The 19,787-nt window shown below is 42.2% G+C and overlaps 1 protein-coding gene across 1 annotated transcript; it reads right to left on the reverse strand.

Moving 5' to 3' along the window:
* Positions 1 to 18,415: 18,415 nt before the first annotated feature.
* Positions 18,416 to 19,480, reverse strand: LOC115815190 (piggyBac transposable element-derived protein 4-like). The gene is given in 1 exon segment (XM_030778155.1): positions 18,416 to 19,480. A coding segment is annotated over 1 exon segment (1,065 nt).
* Positions 19,481 to 19,787: the final 307 nt, after the last annotated feature.

The raw sequence follows: 19,787 nt of genomic DNA on the forward strand, positions 1-19,787 counted from the left end.
CACTGGTTGTCATGACCAAGTTACACCAAATAGGCTGTAGATGGTTTTAGTTAAGGCTTTAGCATTTATGAGTTAATGCTAGATTAGATTTATTTGTTAAATCCACATATTGACCACATCTCTGTTCATGGTATGTACACACTCAATTATATATTTTGAAATATGTGGACTGGAGTGCTGTCGTTCTCTGCTGCAATAATATGCATAGGCGAACTCCAGATAACAGCAACAGTAGTGAGTAACATAGCCTACCGATGGCAGAGGGTTACTGCACCCTTGATTGCCCTAGTAAAGACAACCCTTGTGGGTATAAAGCCTAGTTCATACCCTGCCCTTCTACACGGCGGCCGAAAATGACGTCATGTGCCAAAAATGACGTCAAGGCAGTGCACATTGGTGTTGTTTCGGCTGGTCACGTACCTCCCAATTTTTGTAACCTGGCGTGCGCTGCACAGCTGGCTCATATCCAAAATGGACAAGCTGGAGGCAAGACTGTGTGAGCAGGTTTGTTTGTATGATCCATCTATGCGGGAGCATAGGGATTCCCAGATGGCGCAGAGCTCATGGAGGGAGATCGCTGCAACAATCGGGAAAAATGACACTTTTTGCAAGAAACTGTGGAAAAACCTCCACGATCGCTTCGTGAAGGCCAAGAGGCGGGCACAAGCCTGAAGTGGCACCCCAGGAGGAGCCAAATCGATGCCAATTTTAACTGAGATGGGGTGGCTATCAAAGTTCATCAAACATCGGGAGACAGACAAATATGGAAATAAATATGGAAAGAGAGGTAATCTAAACTGTATTTGCTATTTTACTTCTCTTTAGGTAGTAAAAACTATGAGCTGGGCTGGTGTGCTGACAAGCTAGCCAGCTAGCTTAATGAATGCTTGTGTTGCTAGTTTGTATGGTAGCCAGTGTGTGTTGTAACAGCTATTGTTCTGAATCTGTGTTTTTTCTTTCCCCCGTTGTTTACAGATTTGTTTTGATAGTGTATGAAATTGTTCCTTTGTTTAATGTAGTTGTTGAACGATGTTGGCAAGCTAGGTTTTGTAGTTTATAGCTAACGTTACTGGTTTTCGTTCTCAAACACATCTGATGTGAAGTGGAACTTGGAAGTTGCTCCTTTGTTCATATTTTTTACATATCTGCATTTGACCTGAACCCATCGAAGTGTTAACCTTTCTTTGTTTTTGTTTTCACATCAAGGACACAGCAACAAAACAATTTAGTGTTGCAGCTGCTGTTGAGTTGTTAGACCCCGGCTCCACAGAATCATCATCACCCTTTCGTGCCACCTCACCACCTCTCATCATCCCTTCGGAAGCTATCAGTTCTCCGAATATCCAAACCCAGGGCATGCAACCATCTCCCTCTCCCAAACCATCCCTGTCTTTGCCAATAACCTCATCATGTCTCTCTGCACCCTCACCTTCCCCTAGTTCATGTGGACAAAAAGGAAGTGGGGCACAGATGTGGCCCTAACCAGGAGGTTGGAGCAGTTGCATGAGGAAAGGATGAGTTTCATGCAGCAGTTCAGCAGCAACAGGACACACCACAGGCACAGTTTGGCCGGATCATTGTGGACACGTTATGCAATGTTGAACAGGCATAACAGCAAGAGGCCATGCACAAACTGTATCAAGTGATGTTTGATTACACTCTGAATCACCAGCGGCCGCCATCATGATGCCATACTTGTTGTTTCTTGATTCACTTGTTTTTTTACTTGGTTTTATTGTTATTTATAATAAAACCATTGCTTGCCCACCTTATGTAAGGAATTGACTTATAAGTTAACCCACCACATGCAGAGTAAAGGAATAAAAGACAAAGGTACCACAATAAGTTAAACATTATTTTATTACATTTATTACATTTACTACATGTAAGATGTCCAGCAGGCTCAGATTAGAGGTAGATGCACTAAAATACGTTATGCTTACAGACATGCTCACCTGTCTCGATTAAAGTTTAATGGCTAATTCATGAAATTCTGATGGGGTTTTTTTTAATGAAGGCTGAATGATGAAGGTTAATGTAATCATATATCTGTCATACTTCCAAGTAAGTTCATAGTAGACACTGATGCAAGTTTTAAATGATAACCTCTGAATTGTATTTCTTTAGGTTTGCATTCCATGACCTCGACGTGTGCTTCTGGGCCTTATTGGAGCCCTCGCTGCCGTCTATGATCAGTGTGACACAAGCACAGAGAGGCACTTCACAGAGTCGAGTTCCACTGCAGTAAGTACTCTTTATATTATTATTATTATTATTATTATTATTATTATTATTAATAATAATAATATTAATACTACTACTAATAATAATAATTTCCATGGTCCATACAATACAACTCAGCAAAGATCAGGGCTGATGGAATTAAAATAAGTTGAGAGAAATATAATGCAACTTTTCATTTGTTTTGAACAGGCTCATTCCCTGCAGCCAATAGATGAGATGTTCATGTTTCTCAACTATCTTGCCCTGGGCTCAAAACAGCGTGACCTTGCTGACCGGTATGGAGTCCACCAGTCCACAGTCAGTCGGATTATCACTACGCGGAGCGACTTTTTGTACACTGTCCTAGGGTCAGTGAGGATCTGGATACCAGAGGAGAACATAAGGGAACATCTGCCAGAAGAGTTCAAGGACTATGCAGACACTACAGTCATCCTGGACTGCATGGAGCTGAGGTGCCAGTGCCCATCCTCACCTCTTCTCCAAAGTGAAGTGTTCTCTGCATACAAGTCCCACTGTACTCTCAAAGGGCTGATTGGAATTGCTCCTCATGGGCCAGTCACATTCATCTCTCCACTGTATGACGGATCTATCAGTGACAAACAGATCATGCGAGAGTCTGGAATTCTCTCCCTTTTGAGACCTGGGTTATGGCCATCATGGTCGACCGAGGTTTTCTTGTTGATGACTTTGTGCCGTGTAAGATATATAGGCCGACATTTCTCTCTGGCAGATCCCAGATGTCTGCCTGTGAGGTCAGGGAGACCCAAGCCATTGCACGCCTCAGGGTGCATGTGGAACGCCTCATACGCAGAGTGAAGGAACACAAGTTCTTTGACACTAAGATTCCACTCCGGCTTTTTGGCAACATTAATCAACTGTATACCGTTGCATTTCTCCAGACAATCTATGAAAATGGGCCTCTTGTAAAAGCTTGGGCGAAGAAGCTTCAGTAGCACTTGTGCATTGATGTATATTGTCTTGAGGATAAAATGTAAATCTTGTAAATAGCAATTATCTATATATTCATTCATTCATTTTCAGAGCCACTTATCCTAGTTAAGGTCGCAGGGGTGCTGGAGCCTGTCTTAGCTGTCGCCTCGCAGCAAGAAGTTCCTCGGTTCGATTCCCGGCAGAGCGGCCAGGGTCCTCTCTGTCTGGAGTTTGCATGTTCTCCCCATGTCTGCATGGGTCTCCTCCGAAAGCACTGGTTTCCTCCCACAGTCCAAAGACATGCAGGTCTGGATGAATTGGAGACACTAAATTGATCCTTAGGTGTGAATGTGTGTGTGAATGTGTTTGTGTATCTGCCCTGCGATGGACTGGCGACGTGTCCAGGGTGTTTCCCCGCCTGTCACCCAATGAACGCTGGGATATAATCCAGCACCCCCTGCTACCCTAATTAGGGTAAGCGGCTTCAAAAATGAACGAATGAATGTTTTATATTGTTCAAGTTACTGAATATTGGTTTACTGAAATACATTCACTTTGTCCAATTTAACTAGTAGTCAGATTTTTTTGGTCACCCACCTGTCAGTTCTGCTCACCTACCTTTCTATAACATTCACTGTAGTTCACACAAGACACCAAAACACTCCAATGCTAATCATTTATCTTTATTACACTGTTAGTCATTTACTATATAAGATTGGTATATATATGTATGTATATACACACATTACATTAGTATAATATTTTTATGTTTCATGTATGACTACAATAGTAATAATAATGATCATAATAATGTTAATTATATATATGTGTGTATGTATATATATATATATATATATATATATATATATATATATATATATATATATATACACGGCATTAGTATAGTATATTCTTCCATGAAATATAATAATAATAACAATAATAATGATGTATATACATATATACATACATACACATACATATGACATTAGTATAATACAGTGATTCTTAACTCCAGTCCTGGGGGCCCGCTGTCCTGCACGTCCTTGTTTTAACTCAGGACTGACACACCGGATTCCACTGATCAGTTAATCATCAGGCCCTTGATTAGCTCAGTTAACTGTGGTAATGAAGAGTTAAAACAAAGACGTGCAGGACAGTGGGCCCCCAGGACTAGAGTTGAGGATCACTGGTATAATATATTCATACATGAAATAATAATAATTATAATAATAATGATGATGATAACAACAATAATGATAACAACAACAACAACAATAATAATAATAAAAAAATCATGTTTAAGTTGTATACCACGAACTACTACTATTTACAATAATCAATAATTTAAATGTTATCTTTTATAAGTAATTAAGCTTTTCACACATTTACAACTCAGCCCTATCTCAGTCTAATTATCTAGGGAAGCGTAGAGATAAAAATAAAAAAAGAAATAGTCAATTTTTTCTTTCATTGTTTTTGTGATTTCCTTGTCTCGGGGGATCCTCTGAATGTCTTCCTGTGTATAGACAACAAAGTTATACCACTCAAGTCCAGAAATCAACATCTGGCCCTGGATCTGCCAAAAGTAAGGATGGGATTTCCTCAGTGTATGTGTGCCTTCATTGATCTTAATATATGGACAGTCCATATAGCTTGCTACATTCGGGCATTTAATTTCAACGAGGCCAAACACTGGCTGCTCCTTTGGGTCGTACACAATCCCATCAGGTGATGACCCTGTCCATGGTGCGTCAGGGTGGATAAGGAACCTACAAGGATAGTGGTTAAGCTCCCTTGCTCTGCAGTACTCCTCTACTGCTACAGGTTCCATGTCAAGCCCCTTCCTCATGTCTGCGGTCTGATGGCTAGGTCTCAGAAGCCTTTTTGCCAGATTTTCAGCAGAGCTCTGTCCCCTGGTGTGACAGACCTCTCTGAATTTGGAGGAGGTGACGTGGGACCGCCTTAGTTGGTGCCACTCAACGCAGGAACTCTGCTCTCTTGTGCTTTTTTCAATTTTCTGTGCTGTCCCTAAGGATGTTTCCAGAGACATCATGTGGAGCTGCTGATGTTCAGTGCAGACAAAAGAACACGTAGGGGGTCCCAGCCTGTGATCACAAAGTGGCAGCTGTGGGGGAGAAGGTGCATCTGTATGTGGACAGGTTTCGGCACTCTCTTTGTTGGCATGTGATATGATAACACGCTTCCTTCTTGCACTTTTCCAAACACAGAGTCAACCAAAGGTACATCATTGGCTATAGCCATAGTTGTTATCAATGGAGCCATATCACTGGGAAGGTCATGGTAGACTTCATTCACTCTGAGTGTGGAAAGTTCAGGCAGAGTTGAACAGGTTCCCTTATACAAGTTGCTCCTATTAAAAAGACAGGAAAAGAAAAACAAAAAAGGAGCATAGTGTTTGCATAAATGTAGCACATGATTACTTTATCTGATATCTTACTGATATGACTACTACAGAAAGTTACTTAAATAATAATAATAATAATAATAATAATAACCTGATGCCTTCTACCAGTCTTCTTTCCCTAGGTCTGGCTTAAAGAATCACCATATCATTTACCAGACAAGGTTTAACACCCTGCATTTAAACAAAAGGTTTTTCAGTAAACATAAACACATATCCATAAATAAAATCAGTGCACCATGCTAAAAAAGTGAGTTACCATGGTTATTGGTTTATGCCACTTCTGTTCAGTCTCTGTGCAGCTGTGTATTGGGGGAACAGAGGCGATCTTCAGCTGAGAATAGTGTGCGGTTTGGTACAGAAGTGCTGCCAAATGGTTGCACAAAGCTGTACCTGCCACACAGGTACACTGGCAACTTTGTAGCTGCACAGGATGGGAATCCCTAAGCACAATCTGTGAACATACACAAATCTGTTACAATACATACGGTAAGCGCTGCAAGTACAGTTAAACATTAAAGCGCTCTTTCTATAAACAATAAATTGGTGAACTTTCGTTGTAAAAGAGAATACATGAGTACACAGAACATGTGTAAAAGATGTGTCAGAACTCAATGTAGTTTCTGTGAATCCCATTACTTTTACAGATTTTTACACACTAGTGTGATTCATGGGACATGACATGAAATACATATTTAAAGTAGCCTTTAGCAGTAGGCTATTAGATTCATAGCACTGATATGATTCACAGAAACTTGATTTGACGAACAGGTTCCTGTCTCATGAACCAGCCTGCACTGAACCTGCAGGATAACTTTCCCTTACGCTCAAACTGTGAGGCTTTTGGCTTTTCCTCATTGATCTGTAGCACTCAGCCCTAATGGTTACCTCTCCTGTACTTGAATCCTTGTTTGAAACTGAGATTGACAGTGAAGTTAGGAAAATTTTAACAGTGATTGAAACATAGACACATAACGTTAGCAGTATCACCACGCTAGCATTAGCTAGTACACAAACATGTTAAGGGCTAACATTACGTGCTCGGATCTTACCTTCATAATTGTGGATGTAGCTTGAAACATATGGTTTGAAGCCCTTCTCCTTTTCAGCTGTAGATGTGTGGGATGAGGCTTGAATAATGCGACTAACATTGTTTACAGTAAGTCCTGATAAGTCTTAAAGCGACCGAGTGAAAAACGCCAAAGCTAGTCCGTTGATATGAGTGCCAGAAGTGAGACAGCTGGCTGACTCGGAATGTGGAAGAGAGTGTGCATATCGGCAATTGTAGCGAAACCGGTGCCACATTGAGCTTTGTGACAGACGCCAAGGACGGAGGGCTTATGTTGCTAGTTATTGGACTTAATTTGCACCGTGGTTGCCTTGTGTGAGTGAGAGACTAGCTACATCCTTTGAGGGGAACGGTTGGAGTCTATGGTATCCCGTGATAACCGGAGTCTAGGGCACTTTTGCCGTCGCCCTCTTGCCCTGCCATCCACGGACATCTACCTCTCTAGAAAGTCATTGAGACGTTCCTGGTACTGGGTTCCATTTTTTTTTTTAATGTACTGCACGCACACACGGAGGTAACAGAAGATCCCCAACGGCCCGCCTTATTTACCTACACTCCCTTACACTCTCAAGTGCACAGAGCCTTGGAATTCACACATTACACACACGGTCATGCACACAAGCAACTTGCCTTTCCTTGGATCTTATCCCAGGACTGGCAGGAAATATCCACAGCTGAGGTCCCCTAGATCAAAGCACCTAACCCCCCTGGATGCAGGTTTGCTGCTCAGTGCTCCTGTGCTTGGTGTGTGTGTGTGTGTGTGTGTGTGTTCACTTCTGGTGTGTAAGGATGGGTTAAACGCAGAGGATAACTTCACTCTTCACAGTGTATGTGTGCAATCACAGGATTCTATTCACAAGATACCACTTCTCAGAAAACATATTAATTGATTAATTAATGGGGGACCCCTGCTCTGCACGTTTTCCATCTTTCCCTGTTCTGCTTACCTGGCTGAACTCATCAGTGGCACTTTTGATTGGCTGAGCTCACCTGATTTAATCAAGAGCATGTTAATCACACTAATCAGGGGTGTTTGAAGCAAGGATAGATAGAACATATGCAGAGCAGGAGTCCCCCAGGAGCAGGGTTGAAAAAATAAAAGCAGTGGCAAAACGTGCATTCTATGTGCACTGCAATGCACATTGCCTGAACTTAGTTCTAATTGATACTGTCAAGTCAGTACCTGAGACGGCATGTTTCTTTTCTTTATTAGAGAAGGTGTACATCTTCATGTGGAGCTCATACATTCATCACAAATGGCTAGAAGTGCAGTGAGAAATGTATGGAGGTCAGCCAAGAGAGCTTCAGAAGCTCAGCGACACAAGATAGGTGTGCAGGCATTTAGCCTGCCGTAATATGATGCACAGGCTACATCCAGTGCTCTGTGTCCTTGAAGATATTGCTAATGAGAGAAGTGGGGACAGGTCTGTGGAGGCACAGGGCCTACTTGCCCAAATTGACTTACCTTTCATTGGGCATCTAACAACATTCTGCAAAGTGCTGGATAACACCAAGCTTCTATCCGATATGCTTCAGTCACCGTCACTAGACCTAGCAAGACCTGTTCAGCTTATTGACGCACTTTGACGCACTTCAGGACACGTCAGAATTACAGAGAGTAATCCTTTTTTGATGAGCTATGGAGAGCACAGCTCAAAACTGCAATATCTGCTTTGAAAGGGTGAAAAAAAAGGCAACGGAGGACCAGCTCTAGACTAGGGGGATCTGTAGTGACATCCACTGTTGGCGAGCATAAGAGTGACCAAGATGACAAGGATGGTTTTAGAAAGAACATCTTCAATCGAGTCCTTGACTCTGTGATTGGGGAGTTACAGAAACACTTCTCCAAGCCTAACTGCAACATAATGAGAGGCGTTCAAGCACTCCATCCCAACAGCAACAGCTTTTTAGAAGAGCCACCACGTTTTTCATTCACAGAGATCTACATGTCAAACTTAGATGATCTGAGGCATGAGCTGCGACAAACCAAAAGGATTTTGGAGAGGAAAAGGAAAGGGGAATGCAAAGCCTGAATAACATATTAGAGTTCACTGTATTTCTGGAAGAGGTGTTCCATGAACTTTTCCGGTTGGAAAGTAAGGGAAGCTGAGATGTGGTCATACTTCCTTGTTTTGGTCAGGATTCTGGCAGCAGCAGTCTGGACCAGCTGAACACTTGGTGCTAGAGGTAGGCAGACCAGAGAACAGAACATTGCAGTAATCGAGGCGAAATGTGACAAATGCGTGAACAATGGTTTCTGCATCAGCCATACTTAGACAGGGCCTAATTTTAGCAATATCACAGAGGTGACAAAAGGCACTTTTGGTTGTTTTTGATATGAGTGACTAGCAAGAGACTATAGTCAAAAATCACACCAAGGTTTTTAGCTGAAGAGTTCTGAGAGATGATGCAATAGTCAAAATTTAGGGTAAGATCGCTAAAAAGATGCTTATATGTAGGGGGACCAGTGACAAGCATTTCAGTCTTGCCTGCGTTAAGCACCAGGAAATTTGAAGACACCAAGCCCTTAATAGCACAAAGACACGCTTCAAGGTTAGCCAATTTAGAGCGATCATTGTGGTTGATAGGTAAGAAAATCTGAGTATTGTCATGGAATTTAATGTTGTAACTATGAATAATGTCACCCAAAGAGAGCATGTAACTAGAGAATAGGAGAGAGCCGAGGACCGATCCCTGAGTAACACCATAGTTGAACTCACGGTAATCAGAGGTCACATTATTATAGTGGACACACTGCTTTCTCTCAGAGAGATAAGATTCAAACCAAGAGAGCACCGAGCCACGAATGGCAATTTGATATTCCAGGTGCTTTAGCAATATAGTATGATCAACTGTGTCAGATGCTGCACTCAGATCAAGTAGAATAAGAATAGAGGTAGCACCAGCATCCATGACTAATAAAAGATCATAAGTTACTCTAGTAAGTGTGGTTTCAGTAGAGTGAAAACACCTGAGGCCTGACTAAAACATTTCAAACAGACTGTTAGAGGACATATGGGCTATAAGCTGAGCAGCTACAATTTTTTTTAGTATTTTTGAAAGAAATTTGAGATTAGAGATCGGCCTATAATTATTTAAGTCTTCAGGGTTTAGGTTTGGTATTTTAAAGGCCTAATCATGGCTGTTTTAAAAGCAGTGGGTAAAACGGCAGATTTAAGTGACATATTTAAAAGGTTGAGCAACGTTGGGCCAAGGACCGAGAAAAGCTCTACGTAAAGTAATGCAGGTAGGGGGTCAAGTAGAGAGGAGGATGGTTAGAAGAGTGCACCAATTTGGACAGCGCATCTAGAGAGATAGGGTTCATTTTAGTTAAAGGGTGCACATCCTGATTAATCTCAGACGTAGTGACGGAGAGCATGCAGGCAGGCTGATTTGGTGGACTAATTTGAATATCACCACAAATTAAGTCTTTTTTTGCAAGAAAAATTAAACAAAATCACTTGAAGTAAAAGAGCTAGATTGAGGGGAGTGATTCTAAGTTTAGATACGATATCAAAAAGGAACCTGCAGCTGGTTGCACCAGCAGAGCGTACATTCGATCTTTGCCTAGTTTGAATGTAAATTGGCACTACATTCGAGTTTACGAACAACTAAAAGTTATACCGTTGCACCAAATCACATACGTTCAACATAGACTTAAGTTATATTTAAACTTACACCTAACACTAAGTAGGTGCAACATCCGCCGTGATAAAAAAAAAAAAATTACAGATTTTGCAGATTGCTTACACACTGGAAGTGAATGCCTAGACAAAAGCACCAAAACCTTAACTTTCGTAACCATGCCTTAAACAAAGGCACCAAAACTACAAACACATTTTCTGTTTTGCACTTTGTTTGCAATTCTGCAACACGCTGTTTACAAAATACTACACGTTGTTGCTTACATTAGACACATTGTTCATGAATGAAACCTCTTGTAATCATTGGGAAAAAACTTCTATTAGAAATGCAGAACATACCTGAAACTGGCAACACCCAAACACACATATGAAAACACTTATACAGTAATAGAACACCAATCAGTCTGAGCCTTAGCACTACAAATACACCTCTGGTAAGCTTTTGGTGGGGTGGGGGTGGGGTGTCTGTGCGGGCTCCTGCAAGGTGCCACCCTGGGTGGCTACAACACAGCACACATAATCACATTTCTGGATGCACTACATACTTGTACTGGACAGCCCAGAGCAGCCCAGGTTTGTTGTGATCTGAGATAATGTTAGTTTCCACCAGGCTGCTCTGGTCCGAGACAGGTTCACCAACCACAATAACTTCACAGTTGCATACTTGTTGTCTTACTCCCCATTTCTCAGTCCCACTGAGGAATTCTTTTCGGCTTAGCGTTGGAAAGTGTATGACTACCAACAATATGCCCGCCTGCCTCTTCTGCAAGCAATGGAAGAGGCATGTGGAGACATTGAGGTGAGGTCAGTCCAGGGTTGGATATGGCACACAAGGCGATATTTTCCCTGTTGCCCAGCCAGGGATGACATTGCTTGTGATGTGAACGAGGTGATGTGGCCAGGCCCTAACAGAAGGCGGGATCCATAAACCATCCACCTCATCCCTTACAACTCTTTACGATACTAATTTTTGTTTACCATTGCACTGTAATTTTACTGTAATTATTTTTGAGTTTAGCTCAACATACTGTATTGATTACTGTACTGCAATTCTATTTTTCTTTGTGTTTACTTGTTGTAAAAACCTACAATGGCGAAAAAAAATAAGCTGTATATATTTTTCTTCTGAAGCCTTTCTTTTTTGTGTGTTTATAGAAATGAGAGTAGATCTACTGTACTAGAACAATCTTTCACAGGACCCTGTATAAGAAAATCAAAAAGGTATACGAAATACTAAAGACAGCAGTGTTTGGTATAAAGTACATCAGTGTGTTGTTGCTGCTTTCAAAGAGTAATTCAAATGGTGCATGTGTGTATTTGTTGCAGAAATGCCATTTTGAAAAAGGATTGTTAGGTTTTGATTGCAGACTTTCATTTTGACATGGAAGTGAGATGTTTATCTCTGAATGTTGTGTCTTATTTGGCTTGTGTGCAGAGTTTTGACACAATGAGCAAAATTCTGCAACAAGTGTGTAAGCAATCATAAAAAAAACCTGTAAAAGCACAGGGTTATACAATTGTTACTGAGCTTTAGTGTCTGACAGTTCAAACACCGATGTTATAAGATTTTGTTGGTTGTGTGAAGTTTCTTAATCTAAATGTTAAATTTATATGTCACGCTGGTGGTGTGGTGCAGGACCCAAGTGCAAGACACGATGATGGAGGTGACAAAACGGAGGACTTTACTAACAAACTGAAGATCAAAATACAAGTGCAGACTGGAACAAAACCGATAACAAAAAGGTGCAGCATAACAGTGTGCTCTAAAACACAGACAACCGACAGGGGAAACACAAGGGCTTAAATACAAGAGGAAAACTAAACGGGGCAAACATGATTGGATAAAATTAACAAGGGGGGAACGAGGTTAATAATGAGACAAACAGGAACAGGTGAGGGGCAGAGACAGACACATGTCAACTAAAGACATGTCAAACTAAAAGTCCAAAATGGAGGTGCAGGCTGTGACATTATAATAATCTAAGATATAATCTAAATCTGTTTTACTTACTTAGACTTAGACTACAGTTCAAATAAATAGCAACATTTTTTTGTGCAAAACATTTTATTGCATCTTTAGCTAAAATGGGTTGCTGTCAAGTATGCAAGGACTGTAGCAGCCTCAGCAGGTAGGTTGTTCTCCATGCCTAAGGAAATGTCCAAATCATCTCCATCCTCAGTGTGATCTTCTTCCACCAGAGGCACATTCCACACCATTGCCATGTTAGGTAGCACAACACAGGCACCAGCTACAACTGTGGCTCTGTCTGATTCCATTATTATGCCTGTCAGTGACCAAATACATGTATCAAAAGACACATTCTTTAGATCCTACTTGAAATAACAACAAAAACAACAACAGCAACAACAACAACAATAATAATAATAATAATAATAATAATATAATAACAACAATAGTAATTTCATATTAGCATTTGATATTTAAAAATTGCAGTTGGCTAGGAACATTGAAACTGTCCCTGTTAGCATCTGAACATCTAGTTTCAAGTTTATTTAGAGCCCAATATCACTGTTTACAGTCTCAAAGGCCTTTACATGCTCCAACAATCAAAATCAAAACAGAACGGCACCCCCTGACTTAATCCTCATGGCGGGCAAGAAAAAACTCCCCAAAAACCCAAAAGGGAAATGGGAAAATGGGAGAAATCTTGAGAAGTACCACAGAGAGAGGAGACCCCTTGGCCAGACAGGTGTGCAATAGGTGCCGACCCAGCAGGCAATTATAATTGCAAGTAAATACAGAGCACAAACAAAGGGGATGGTGATGCTGACCGGAGGCTGACAGGGGGATGAAAGATGAGAACACCAAGATGGATCTGTCCAGAGGGCAGGAAGAGTCAGGATCACTGGTATCTCAGGAGTAGCATGTGTGGCGAGAGAGAGAGAGAGAGAGAGAAAGAGAGACATTGTTAGATATGTTCATTTCCACATAATGGTTAAGGGACAATGTACATCGTGTGCCGAGTGCAGGCAGGGACTCCAGCAAGGCTAGCTATTACAGCATAGCTAAAAGGGAGAGCTAGAAGGTAATACAGACATGAGGGCACTCTGTGACACAAGGTGGCCACCCACTCCACCGTCAACAAACCTGAGTGAATGTGTTAGAGTGGGGGCGACAGCATCCAAACATCCCAGTTCACCAAACACTCTATGTCCGAGAACCCTCCAGATCTGCTCCTTTACCTAGTAAAGAGCTGTTAGCAAAGGGCTTGGCTAAACAGATAAGTTTTCAGCCTTGACTTAAACATAGAGACTGTGTCTGAGTCTCGAACATTAATTGGGAGGCTGTTCCATAAATGTGGGGCTCTGTAAGAGAAGGCTCTGCCTCCTGCTGTAGCCGTCACAATTCGAGGTATCAACAAATGGCCTGCACCTTTTGATCTAAGTAGGTGTGGTGGATCATAAAAGGCCAGGAGTTCGCTCAGGTAATTCACACATGCACCATTTGAATTACTCTTTGAAAGCAGCAACAACACACTGATGTACTTTATACCAAACACTGCTGTCTTTAGTATTTCGTATACCTTTTTGATTTTCTTATACAGGGTCCTGTGAAAGATTGTTCTAGTACAGTAGATCTACTCTCATTTCTATAAACACACAAAAAAGAAAGGCTTCAGAAGAAAAATATATACAGCTTATTTTTTTTCGCCATTGTAGGTTTTTACAACAAGTAAACACAAAGAAAAATAGAATTGCAGTACAGTAATCAATACAGTATGTTGAGCTAAACTCAAAAATAATTACAGTAAAATTACAGTGCAATGGTAAACAAAAATTAGTATCGTAAAGAGTTGTAAGGGATGAGGTGGATGGTTTATGGATCCCGCCTTCTGTTAGGGCCTGGCCACATCACCTCGTTCACATCACAAGCAATGTCATCCCTGGCTGGGCAACAGGGAAAATATCGCCTTGTGTGCCATATCCAACCCTGGACTGACCTCACCTCAATGTCCCCACATGCCTCTTCCATTGCTTGCAGAAGAGGCAGGCGGGCATATTGTTGGTAGTCATACACTTTCCAACGCTAAGCCGAAAAGAATTCCTCAGTGGGACTGAGAAATGGGGAGTAAGACAACAAGTATGCAACTGTGAAATTATTGTGGTTGGTGAACCTGTCTTGGACCAGAGCAGCCTGGTGGAAACTAACATTATCTCAGATCACAACAAACCTGGGCTGCTCTGGGCTGTCCAGTACAAGTATGTAGTGCATCCAGAAATGTGATTATGTGTGCTGTGTTGTAGCCACCCAGGGTGGCATGGTGATGGAGAACACCTTGTAGACTCCTTGCAAGAGCCCCCAGTGACACTCCACCCCCACCAAAAGCTTACCGGATGTCTATTTATGTAAACACTTATGTAAACTGTAAAATTACAGTTTTGTCATGAGTTAAATTCTTTCTTGGTCTACGTTCACTAGACATGGTCAAGCCTGAAATATATAACAGCATGGTCCATTATACACTAAACCAAAAGTGAAGCATACTGTTGGAGAAATGGAAGAAGGCCTCTGAATGTTGAAGCCAACGGAGGGGGGCTTCGGTATACCAAAAAAGGGAAAATGCAAGGTCAGCAAAATATGAAGGCAATAAGAAAATGGTAAAATCTAGGTCACAGTGACAGGGAAGCAGAAGTAATGGCCAGGATGTAGTTGCTTCAGTATCTGCCCTGCATGGACTAGCCCCATCGCTTGAAAGATAACACCTGCATTAAGTGTAGAGTGACCGAGGTAAGATGAGGACATGGTCGAACATTATTTTTTATTGAATCAAAAAAGGAAATAGTGGTGTATAGAACAATGAATTCTGGGAAAATCCGCGGAAAATTCTGGAAGTGAGGGGGTTTTACCATGAAAAAACGGATGATGTAGGGGGTGTTACCGTACAGCTGTGTTATGTGCTTATTGGATACATAGATTTAGCATATTGATAAAGTTTTAGATATAAGTAAATGATTTTCTGTATTAGATTCAGTCACTCCCTGGGACCGGCTCCGTTTGTTGTATGCTTTGAATACATGCAATAAACGTATACTGCATCAGACTCATCGAGACTTTGGCTGTTCTTGAGACTTAGAATTTTACTGAAGATGCAACATTGGAGCCTGCTCTTCGACAGTGGCCACATAACAAAGGTAAGCAGAGCCTTTTTAACAGAAATCTGCAGTTTTGTTGTCGAAATCAAAGGCAGTGGGTCCGCCTGGGCCGAGGCATGAACTAGCCCCTCCTCTAAAGAACCTAAATTGGAAAAAAGAGTCTGGTGCAGTAAAATGTGTGGATGAGTATGAGTGTGTGAGACTAACAAAGACATTTTTGTCTGCTGATAATAATAACACAGCACTGTGAATACTGCTTTTGGTTTGTTAATTATACTTAATAGAACACATATATATAAGAGTATACTTATTACAATATAAGTCTAGATTTGCTAAGGGGCCCGTGAGGGACGGCAGTATAGCTGCTGCTAAGGGGCCTACGGGACGGCAGCATTTGCGTGTTTGTTTGTCAAGTCTAGATTTGCTAAGTGGCCCGTGAGGGACGGCAATCTAGCTGCTGCTAAGGGGCCTACGGGACGGCAGCATTTGTGTGTTTGTCTGTCAAGTCTAGACTTGCTAAGGGGCCCGCGAGGGACGGCAGTCTAGCTGCTGCTAAGGGGCCTACGGGACGGCAGCATTTGTGTGTTTGTCTGTCAAGTCTAGACTTGCTAAGGGGCCCGCGAGGGACGGCAGTCTAGCTGCTGCTAAGGGGCCTACGGGACGGCAGCATTTGTGTGTTTGTTTGTCAAGCCTAGACTTGCTAAGTGGCCCGTGAGGGACGGCAATCTAGCTGCTGCTAAGGGGCCTACGGGATGGCAGCATTTGTGTGTTTGTTTGTCAAGTCTAGACTTGCCAAGGGGCCTGTGAGGGACGGCAGTCTAGCTGCTGCTAAGGGGCCTACGGGACGGCAGCATTTGTGTGTTTGTTTGTCAAGCCTAGACTTGCTAAGAGGCCCGTGAGGGACGGCAATCTAGCTGCTGCTAAGGGGCCTACGGGACGGCAGCATTTGTGTGTTTGTCTGTCAAGTCTAGACTTGCTAAGGGGCCCGCGAGGGACGGCAGTCTAGCTGCTGCTAAGGGGCCTACGGGACGGCAGCATTTGTGTGTTTGTTTGTCAAGCCTAGACTTGCTAAGTGGCCCGTGAGGGACGGCAGTCTAGCTGCTGCTAAGGGGCCTACGGGACGGCAGCATTTGTGTGTTTGTTTGTCAAGCCTAGACTTGCTAAGAGGCCCGTGAGGGACGGCAATCTAGCTGCTGCTAAGGGGCCTACGGGACGGCAGCATTTGTGTGTTTGTTTGTCAAGCCTAGACTTGCTAAGGGGCCCGTGAGGGACGGCAGTCTAGCTGCAGCTAAGGGGCCTACAGGACAGCAGCATTTGTGTGTTTGTCTGTCAAGTCTAGACTTGATAAGGGGCCCATGAGGAATGGCAGTCTAGTTGTCACCAAGGGGCCTACAGGACGGTGACATTGTGAGAGTGTATGAGTGTGAGTGTGCCGGCAATTGTATGATTGAATGGAAAAAACCCAAGGGTCGGCTCATTTCAGGAGCATTACATTTAAAACCCAAGCCGTTTCCCACAGTTGGCTGCAGGCGAAAGACGTCGTGTTCCTCAAACCAACAGGAGCTGCTGCTGCTGAAAATGTAAAAAAAAGAGCAAATGGACTACCATCTCCTGTAAGTACGAATCCTGTTTTTCATGATATAAATGTTGAAATGTTCCACTATGCAGGGAAAAAATGATGTAGACTCATAAGCAAATTCTGAGACTGGTGCTATTTGTAAAACAATGAAAAATTAGCCTAGTTGAAGTGAGAATGATGTACGATTGTGAGAAAATGGACTTTGTCTTTTTCTAATTAATCATGGCAAGAGATTACAGCCGAAAAGGTTTTACAAAGCACCTGCTATATGTTTTATGTCATAATATTATATGTTATATTACATGTCAGTATGATTGGAATGATTGGAAGCTGTCACACAAACTAGAGAGGATCTTAAAGAAAATATTTATTCAAAACATCCCAGTCACACTTTCACACACATAAATACTATACTAAATACTAGGCTTACAACTGCTATAAAACTACTTCTATATAAGTACTATACTATAACTACTAAGTACTGCTACAAACTACAACTATATAACTACAATAAATAATATGCTAAGACACTACAACTACACAACAGTACTACTTGCACTATTACTACACTACTACCTCCAACTACTATTTAAACTCTACAACTAAACAACAACAACAACTACTACTACTAAGCGCAACTGCTACTACTACTAAGAGCTACTACTACTACTACTACTACTAAGTCCTACTAACAATAACATTTATTGATGAATATAATTTAGATTATACTTTCTAATGATTATTTTCTTTTGTGTTGCAGGTCTGAGAAGAGATCTAAAAATGCTTGAGGGTATGATACTCTTGAAAACAGGGGAACACACACAATGGTGTGTTGCAGGGAACACACATGTACTTTGTCAGCCTCCTCTGCTGTGGACGTCTGGTGGTATTCTGACACACTTTGCACCACCGCCTCGTTCTACTGCCTTGTCGTTCAGTGGTCATCACTGGTGTGGGGAAGTGACGGGCAGTGAGGCGGAGGGGATTGTCCAACGAAGGCCGTCCACCAGATGATGACCGCCGAGGAGTGTGGAATTCTTCCAACAGCTGGTGGATCATGTTCACTCGGAATTGGTGATAGGTGAGCACCTGTCCTGTGAGCCTGCGATGGAGTACATAACTATTGAAAGTAGCCACATCCACAAGATGGAAAAAAAAGTTTTCTGTACCATTTCAGGGTTTTCCTTGTGCACTCCACAAAGCTGTTCTGTTTGTCAAAATTGTCAACAGAGCCTATCTTTTGATTATACTCAATTACACATGCTGGTTTTGACACTCTGTTTCCTGTGGCATGATCTACTTTGCCTGTGACCTGCATTTCAGCTTTGTGCACTGTGGACAACACATGGACATCTCTCTTATCATGCCACTTTGTTGCCAGCATGGTGCCGTTGTTATAAAAAGCCACCTCACCCCTGCCCATTTTTTTTTTCAAATTGTGGCATCCCCTTTCTTGTGGGCCTTACGGTGCCACAGGCCCCAGTTTGGTTGTCCAGTAGGCATTGGAAGAGGGCAGGACTTGAGTACCAGTTGTCCATGAAGATGATATGCCCTTTGTTTAGATAGGGCTGCAAAAGGGTGAGGACAACCGCTCCAGACATCCCAACACCATCAAATGGAAGAATATCTGTGGAGCTCCCAGTATATACTATTAAGTCTTGGACATAACCGGTCAGGACATCACACAGCACAAACAGCTTCACCCCAAATCTGTGCCGCTTTGAGGGGATATACTGTTTAAAAGACAGTCGTCCTTTCCATTTCAAGATGGATTCGTCGATGCAGAGGTCCTTGTGGGGGTAGAAAACGTGGGAGAATGACTTTAAAATTGAATTCAGAATATTTCTAATTTTGTGAAGGGGGTCTGAGGAGGGGCTGGAGTCACTGAAGTGGAGTGCGCGGAGGAGGAGGAAGAAACGGTCCTGGGAAAAGACTATAGGGAAAAAAGGGGTGGACAGCATGGGGTCTGCAGTCCAGTAGTCCCTCATATTATTCTTCTTGACAAGACCCATAATCATTACTGTGGCGAGGAAGGTGTAGATCTCAGCCACTGAGGTGTCCACTCATCTCCCAATCTTTCCCACACCCCCTGACTTCTCTCTCAGGATCTCTGCATATTTATTTGTTTCATTAGCAATGACACCCACCATGGATGTATTTAGGAACAATTTAAAACACTCTCCTTCCCTGACCTCATGTGGATGGGTCCTCACTCCAGACTGGGAACCATCAAATGTCACTGGACTGGGTGTGAACTGTCCTGTCCTCCAGGATCCATCCTCACTGTCCTCTGACGCCACCTCAAAATATTCAGGGTCATCCAAGGCAGTCAGATTCTCAGATGATTCTTCCTCAGAAGAATCACTCTCCTCAGCTCTCAGAACATTTTCTGCATCAGAGTCCTCCTGAAAGATCTGTCTGATCTGATCATCTGTGTGTTTTACTCTGCTTTTTGATGTTCTAAGTTTCTCCATTTTTTAAAAAAAATAAAGATGTTATTCACCCAAATGTGTGCTTCTCAGTAGGACGACGTTAGCCCCGATGCTAGTGTCACTCGTTTGACTTTGACTTTGACTCGTGACTCGTGACTCGTTTGACAGGATGATAACAATTGTTGTACAACTGCACGAGCTATGGTAGGTATGGTTACAGTGCCATAGTAGTTATGAATGAATAATAAGGGAGAAGATAAATACTCGATGAAGATGGTTTACAAATGTGTGTAACGAAAACAACAGCATGGCAATGTAAAGAGCACTGGCTTGATTAATCAAAACAATA

Source organism: Chanos chanos, chromosome 6, assembly GCF_902362185.1.
Source record: "Chanos chanos chromosome 6, fChaCha1.1, whole genome shotgun sequence".
In the NCBI taxonomy this organism is placed as follows: domain Eukaryota; kingdom Metazoa; phylum Chordata; class Actinopteri; order Gonorynchiformes; family Chanidae; genus Chanos; species Chanos chanos.